General features: G+C 48.7%; 1 protein-coding gene across 3 annotated transcripts in view; it reads right to left on the bottom strand.

Moving 5' to 3' along the window:
• Positions 1 to 639: 639 nt before the first annotated feature.
• Positions 640 to 8029, bottom strand: part of lars2 (leucyl-tRNA synthetase 2, mitochondrial) — a 28250-nt gene continuing 20860 nt past the window's right edge. The window contains exons 15-21 of one of the 3 annotated variants that reach the window (XM_084702233.1): positions 7471 to 7574; positions 6336 to 6521; positions 5835 to 6004; positions 2929 to 3006; positions 2693 to 2804; positions 2028 to 2155; positions 640 to 1054 (exon numbers count right to left, since the gene is read on the bottom strand). In XM_084702233.1, the coding sequence (XP_084558359.1) occupies positions 875 to 1054; positions 2028 to 2155; positions 2693 to 2804; positions 2929 to 3006; positions 5835 to 6004; positions 6336 to 6521; positions 7471 to 7574 (958 nt within the window). In that variant the 3' untranslated portion in view covers positions 640 to 874. Of the gene's footprint in view, positions 1055 to 2027; positions 2156 to 2692; positions 2805 to 2928; positions 3007 to 5834; positions 6005 to 6335; positions 6522 to 7470; positions 7575 to 8029 lie in introns of those variants that run through there. The other 2 variants (XM_084702234.1, XM_084702235.1) reach the window with 2 other exon arrangements.

Below are 8029 nucleotides of genomic sequence, written 5' to 3'. Positions count from 1 at the left end.
CTGACTGGCTGGCTGGCTGGAGGGCTGACTGGCTGGAGGGCTGGCTGACTGGAGGGCTGACTGGAGGGCTGACTGGCTGGAGGGCTGACTGGCTGGAAGGCTGACTGGCTGGAAGGCTGACTGGCTGGCTGGCTGGAGGGCTGACTGGCTGGAGGGCTGACTGGCTGGCTGGCTGGAGGGCTGACTGGCTGGAGGGCTGACTGGCTGGAAGGCTGACTGGCTGGCTGGCTGGAGGGCTGACTGGCTGGAGGGCTGACTGGCTGGAGGGTTGACTGGCTGGCTGGAGGGCTGACTGGCTGGAGGGCTGACTGGCTGGAGGGCTGACTGGCTGGAGGGTTGACTGGCTGACTGGCTGGAGGGTTGACTGGCTGACTGGCTGGAGGGCTGACTGGCTGACTGGCTGGAGGGCTGACTGGCTGGCTGGTTGAATGGCTGGATCAAGGACCATGTATGGTGACAGAAGAAGCAGACACTGATGACACTCAAAGAGGGGAGAGGGGGGAGGGAGGGGGAAAGGGAAGAAAGAGATTGGGAAGAGGAGAGAGAGAGCAAGACAGAGAGTGAAACAAGATAGAGCTAGACTTTCAAGAATGTCAAGAATTCCAGTTACTTCATTGACACATTAACCACAAGCCAGGCTTAGAGACAGTATGTATTTTATATAACTAGACATCCACCATAACGACAGTATCATCACTCTCCCATCATAAAAATAAATTAGTCCAACTATCCGCTTTGTGGTATAAAACAACCCAATGACTCAAGAATGTCTCATGAAGTCCTCTGGCCTCAGTTATTGACAGAATGTCTCAGGAAGTCCTCTGGCCTCAATGACTGACAGGAGGTTCCACCAATCCGTGGCGTGGAGAGAGAGTCACTCCTCCAGGAGGAAGTTGATGAGGGCCGCCCGGGGGGACAGGATGGCTCTCTTGATGGGCCGGTTGCCAAGGAGACGCTGTCCAAGGGGGCTCTCCAGAACCAGCCGACGCACCTGCTCGGCATCCTGGGATACGAGGCGGGACACGGTGACGGTGCCACACAGCCTGTTGTTGATCTGGAGGGAGGAGGGGGGAGGGGGGAAGAAAGAGGAGAGAGAGAGGTGGAGAGGAGAAGAGAGAGGGGGGAAGAAAAAGAGGAGAGAGAGAGGTGGAGAGGAGAAGAGAGAGGGGGGAGGGGGGAAGAAAGAGGAGAGAGAGAGAGGTGGAGAGGAGAAGAGAGAGAAGGAGAGAGAGGGGGGAGGGGTCAGAGAGGTCACTACTTATTAACTGTGTCAATGTTTGTGAGGGAGAGTGGTGCGTCTGTGTGTGTGCGCGTATGTGTGGTGTGTGAAGTGTGTAAATCCCTCTGCTGTAAAGGACTCCATGTATATTGATTGTGTGCAATGTTTATCCACAGGGAGAAAGGCAGAGAGAAGTGGAGAGGGGGCCTCAGAGTGAGAGAAGGAGAGAGAGGGAAGGAAGGAGAAAGAGGTGGAGAACAAGATAAAGAGAGGGAGTGAGCGAGTGAGAGGGAAAGAACGAGGGAGGGAGAGTGAAGGAGTGAGGGAGGGATACAGTGAAGGACAGGGATGGAGGAAGAGAGAGGTAGAGGGAGTGAAGGAGAGGGAAGGAGGGAGAGGTAGAGAGAGTGGGAGGGAAGGTGTATTGTGCCTTTAATCATTAGCCACTTGTCTGTTTAAAGTAAGAGCTGAACTTTTGACATGAAGCTAAACACACACACACCCATAGTAAACACACACACACCCACACATGCACACACACACACACACACACACACACACGCACACACACACCCACACGCACACATAAACTAAACACAGGCTCTGTAAATGACAGAGTGTGTGCCAAGCATAGACCCGTGACTGGGTTAAAGAGTACTGAGTGAAAGTATGTACAAAAGATTGTGTGTGTGTGTGTCTCCATGTGTGTGTGTGTGTGTCTCCATGTGTGTGTGTGTGTGTGTGTCTCCATGTGTGTGTGTGTGTGTGTGTGTCTCCATGTGTGTGTGTGTTTGTGTGTGTGTCTCACCCTGACAGCCAGCTCCAGGGTGTCGGGGGGGTCCAGGTAGAGGGGATCCACGCTGGGCCAGGGCTGCTGCAGCACCTCCCCCACCCAGGACCCCCCAGGGCTGGGCGGCGTCCTGACCTGGCTCAGACCTGGGACACACACACCACACACACACACACACACACACACACACACACACACCCACACAGACACAGACAGGAGTAAGTCATGAGACCATCTCCCAATAGATAAGAGAGTATTTGTCAACTTCCTTCCCCTTCTCTCTTTCTCTCTTTCTCTCTTTCTCTCTTTCTCTCTCTCTCTCTCTCTTCCTTCTTCTCTCTCTATTACTCTCTCCCTTTCTCTAAACAGTTGTTAGTCAAATCTGACATGCCACCACACACACACACAGTCCAATCAAATCCACTAACAGCAACCAATCCCCTGTCAGCCTTTCAGACACCACATCCTGTCCAGTACATACCCCACAATCATTTACTCCACCCTACACACACACACACACACACTTCCTGTAAGATTCCCTGACTGAAGCTATCAGAAGGAGGATATGCTTTTCCAAAGAACTCCCCATAACCCACACACGTGTATATGCTTATATGTGTGTGTGTGTGTGTGTGTGTGTATAAGTGTGTGTGTGTGTATAAGTGTGTGTGTGTGTGACCCACCAGCCCAGAGCTCAGATGCTAGGTGAGGAGCCATGGGAGCAGCCATCACCACCAGTGCTGCCAGAGCCTCTTCATACTCCACACTGTGCTGCACCACAGCAGCCGGCGCACTCTGGAGACACACACACACACACACACACACACACACACACACACACACACACACACACGGTCAGTCCAATTGACACTCCTGAGGTGAGGTGGCCAGGGCGGTTGCCATAGCAGCGTGTACTCACAGACAGTGTGTTGGACAGCCCCATGAGCCGGGCGATGGCAGTGTTGACCTGGAAGTCCTCCGCAAGGTGACCTGTCACCTGGAAGCACAACACAACAGCTTATTTACACACAGGTTCATATATATATGGACCAACTGAAATACATGAGACACACTAATACTTATTAGGTATCACTAAGTGTTTATAAAATAACTATTTTATAACTATTTTGATATAACATAACTATTTTATAAACACTTACTAATGATGCAAGTTGTGATTAGTAATGCAAGTTCTAAAGCATTTACTAACTGTTAGTTAAGGCTTTAGCGTGACCTAATTTTAACTATTTATTAGTGCTGTCAGTTTAACGCGTTATTAACGGCGTTAACGCAAACCCAAATTAACGGCGTCAATTTTCTTATCGCGCGATTAACGCTCTTTTTGGCCTTGCAGACTTTGTAGTTTTTTTCACATGCTGTTGCAACAATTACCGACTTTAGAAAAACTACAATACCACACCGGATCTAGCTAGACCGGAAACAAAACAACAGGCGCGCCACAAACACAGCCGGCTAAAGAGAAACAAACACTTGTTTGGCTTGCGAGCCGGCTAAAGAGTAGTAGCAGAGCCCGTTTACGGATAGTAGACATTCTCTTGTAGTAGGCTAACGTTACGTTTTGAGTGGATGGCGAGTGCGAGATGCCGAAATGGATGCCAATAAGATTCTGAATGGAGAGTTTACTTTTAAAAAGTTGCCAAATGGTTCCATTGACAAGACCAGTGATCTGTGTGTTTTGTCGTTGTAAACTGAGCTATCATTGCAGCACGTCCAGTCTGAAATACCACTTTATGGCCAAGCACACAGCTGATGCGAATTCTCCGCCCCCTCGTCAAAGCCAGGCGATTGCAATGTTGTTTTCAATAAAAAAAATATTGGCACGAAGCAATCCGAACCACTTTTCCATGTTGATAAGAGCATTAAAATTTGAAAAAAAGAATGTGACAAAAAGAAATCAAGGGACATTGAGAATAGATTAAAATGTGCGATTAATTATGATTAATCGCGAGTTAACTATGACATTAATGCGATTAATCGCGATTAAATATTTTAATCGTTTGACAGCACTACTATTTATGCATTATTAAACATTTTGAAGAAATGTATTGTTAATTTTTTATAAAGGAGGAACTAACTATTAGCTGACACTTTGTAATTGCCAAAAAGTGCTGTCTTATTATAAAGTGTTAGTAGTAATAGTGATAGTATATATTACTGTTATATACAGGATAATGTATATCTTTATCTACAGGACGGTATAGTAAACGCTAGCATCATCCTGTGACATTATTTCTGAGTGTCTTTCTAGTCAGGGTGTATGGCTACTGTTCCTGTCTCCACGGTAACCTCTGGTCAAGGTGTATGGCTACTGTTCCTGTCTCCACGGTAACCTCTGGTCAGGGGGAATGGCTACTGTTCCTGTCTTCACGGTAACCTCTAGTCAGGGTGAATGGATACTCTTGCTGTCTCCACAGTAACATCTATTCAGGGTGATTGGATACTATTCCTGTCTCCATGGTAACTTCAAGTCAGGTCTGGGTATATTCCTACGTGAAACATTAGTAAGTTAGACGATAGAGGTTATGAAGCTACAGGTCAGAGGTTGGTGGGAGGGTCTGGGGGGAGGGTCTGGGGGGAGGGTCTGGGGGGAGGGTGGCGCACAGAAGATCAGACGACAGGCCAGGCTTCGAGGGGTCCAGCTTGGCTATTTATAAAGTGTGAAAGCACTTGAAAGTGGACCTAAAATCAATTTCCCTCCTCCGCTCCTTGCAGCGTGTCTGGTAAGAGAAAAGCTGGCCGGGGGAGAGAGAGAGAGCGGGAGAGAGATGGCTTCCTTCGTAGCCAGAAATCACAAGGGAGTGGTGGTGGGGGGGGCGGGTGAACATCAAAGTAGTCATTGTGGATTAACTAGACAATGGCAGACTAACCGAACTACAGATATGCTTACCCACCCACCCATCCATCTGTCTAATATTACATTAACAAGGTATTTTTATATTTAGACCTTTAATATATTGAATTGTGACCCCATCAGTGACCTCTACTGGTCCACATCAGTAGTACACCAACTAAATAACGACCTTCGTTCTCTTGGTTTGTCATGTCACTGTCCACATACATTTAGCTACACAGGGAGCTGTGTTCTAGACGATTATATACATGTAGCTACACAGGGAGCTGTGTTCTAGAAGATTATATACATTTAGCTACACAGGGAGCTGTGTTCTAGACGATTATATACATTTAGCTACACAGGGAGCTGTGTTCTAGACGATTATATACATGTAGCTACACAGGGAGCTGTGTTCTAGAAGATTATATACATTTAGCTACACAGGGAGCTGTGTTCTAGACGATTATATACATTTAGCTACACAGGGAGCTGTGTTCTAGACGATTATATACATTTAGCTACACAGGGAGCTGTGTTCTAGAAGATTATATACATTTAGCTACACAGGGAGCTGTGTTCTAGAAGATTATATACATTTAGCTACACAGGGAGCTGTGTTCTAGAAGATTATATACATGTAGCTACACAGGGAGCTGTGTTCTAGAAGATTATATACATTTAGCTACACAGGGAGCTGTGTTCTAGAAGATTATATACATTTAGCTACACAGGGAGCTGTGTTCTAGAAGATTATGTTTTGATGCTGTTGTGGAAGAAAGTAGTTTTGCTATGTTGTAAGAAGGGTATGTAGTTATGTTAGAAGGTAAGAAGGTTGTTGTTGTGTAGCTACCTGCTCTATAGTGTAGTTAGTGATGTTGTTGTGTCGTTGTTGTTGTGTTGTGCAGCTCCTTGCTGAACAGTGTAGTTGGTGTTGTGTTACCTGCTGAACAGTGTAGTTGGTGTTGTGTTACCTGCTGAACAGTATAGTTGGTGTTCTCCCAGATGTTCCTGGCTGCCTTCAGCTCCTTGGGCCCCAGCAGGGAGGGGTCAGGGAGGGGCCCGCGCTGCCGAGCTGTCCTCAGCTTGGACACCAGCCCCCACAGACGAGCCTGCCAGCGCAGAACTCCAGGGAGGGCGTCGTCTGAGGGACACACACACACAGGCATCACTCACACACAGGCATCACTCACACACAGCAGCACACTCACACCAGCACACACACACACACACCAGCACACACACACACACAGCAGCACACTCACACACAGCAGCACACTCACACCAGCACACACACACCAGCACACACACACCAGCACACACACACCAGCACACAGGTATGCAGGGTTTTTTTGGTCCATAAAGTGGCAGATATGCGCGTGTGTGTGAGGCTCTGTGTGTGTATGGTGTGTGTATGTCCTCACGTGCGAGTGTGTGTGTGTGTGTGCAGGACGGTCTGTGTGTGTGGGACTCACTCTTGACGTCCCAGAGGATGTCGTTCTCGGGCGGGGCAGCATACAGGATGTAGAGGCGAAGCGTGTCGATGCCGTACTGCTGCACCAGCTCTTGAGGGTCCAGGCCGTTGTGCTTCGACTTACTCATCTTCTCCCAGCTCACCTGCACCTGGCCTGCAGCCCCGCCCTCCAGCTCTGGCTCCTCCCCTAGGGCGGGAGGTGAAGGAGGGGATGAGAATTAGGAGGGCGAAGATGAGAATGACATCTCGTTAGTTGGTTTCTCATACGTACACGTGTTGAGACACAACCCTAACCTCATTCACACACTCAACTTTAGACACACACACACACACACACAGACTCTCTCTCTCTCACACACACACACACACTCAGACATGCTGTAAAGAGGCTGTTCCCTCCACTCTGGTCCTAGCGATGTTTACCCTGTTGCCGGGCAACAAAAATCTGAGGGAAAACCCAGGGCAGCCAGTCAATTTAGAGAAACTCTGCTGTGTACCAGCCTGAGGGTGTGTGTGTGTGTGTGTGTGTTCTCTGTTCTGGTCAAGTCTATTCTGTTCTGGTCTGCTCTGGTTTATATTAAATACATATAATTATGTATCTATAATTGGACAGGTGTTGGTTTATATTTAATTATACATCTATAATTGGACAGGTGTTAGGTGAATGCATGTAGCCCCTGTTATAGCCCTGTGTGTAGCTCTGTGTGTAGCCCTGTGTGTAGCTCTGTGTGTGTAGCCCTGTGTGTGTAGCTCCTGTGTGTAGCTCCTGTGTGTAGCCCTGTGTGTAGCCCTGTGTGTAGCTCCTGTGTGTAGCTCCTGTGTGTAGCCCTGTGTGTAGCCCTGTGTGTAGCCCTGTGTGTGAAGCTCCTGTGTGTAGCTCCTGTGTGTAGCTCCTGTGTGTAGCCCTGTGTGTAGCCCTGTGTGTAGCCCTGTGCGTAGCTCCTGTGTGTAGCTCTGTGTGTAGCTCCTGTGTGTAGCTCTGTGTGTAGCTCCTGTGTGTAGCTCCTGTGTGTAGCTCCTGTGTGTAGCTCTGTGTGTAGCTCCTGTGTGTAGCCCTGTGTGTAGCCCTGTGTGTAGCCCCTGTTATACCCCTGTGTGTAGCCCTGTTATAGCCCTGTGTGTAGCCCTGTGTGTACCTGTGAGGTCCAGCTCCTCCCTCCTCAGGTAGCGTCCTGTGTCTGCCAGTCTGAAGGTCTGACCCTTAATCAGACCCTGCACCAACAGCTTCCTGAACGGCTCCCTGCAACTCACACACACACCACATCAACACACACACACACACCACATCAACACACACACACACACCACATCAACACACACACACACACCACCTCAACACACACACACACACCACCTCAACACACACACACACACCACCTCAACACACACACCACATCAACACACACACACCACATCAACACACACACACACCACATCAACACACACACACACACCACATCAACACACACACACACACACACCACATCAACACACACACCACATCAACACACACACACCACATCAACACACACACACACACACACCACCTCAACACACACACCACATCAACACACACACACCACATCAACACACACACACACCACATCAACACACACACACCACATCAACACACACACACACCACATCAACACGCACACACCACATCAACACACACACACACACCACATCAACACA

The sequence above is a fragment of the Hypomesus nipponensis genome, chromosome 2, assembly GCF_054491055.1.
Source record: "Hypomesus nipponensis isolate SF chromosome 2, ASM5449105v1, whole genome shotgun sequence".
NCBI classification, from domain to species: domain Eukaryota; kingdom Metazoa; phylum Chordata; class Actinopteri; order Osmeriformes; family Osmeridae; genus Hypomesus; species Hypomesus nipponensis.
This window is presented reverse-complemented; position numbering and strand designations above follow the sequence as displayed.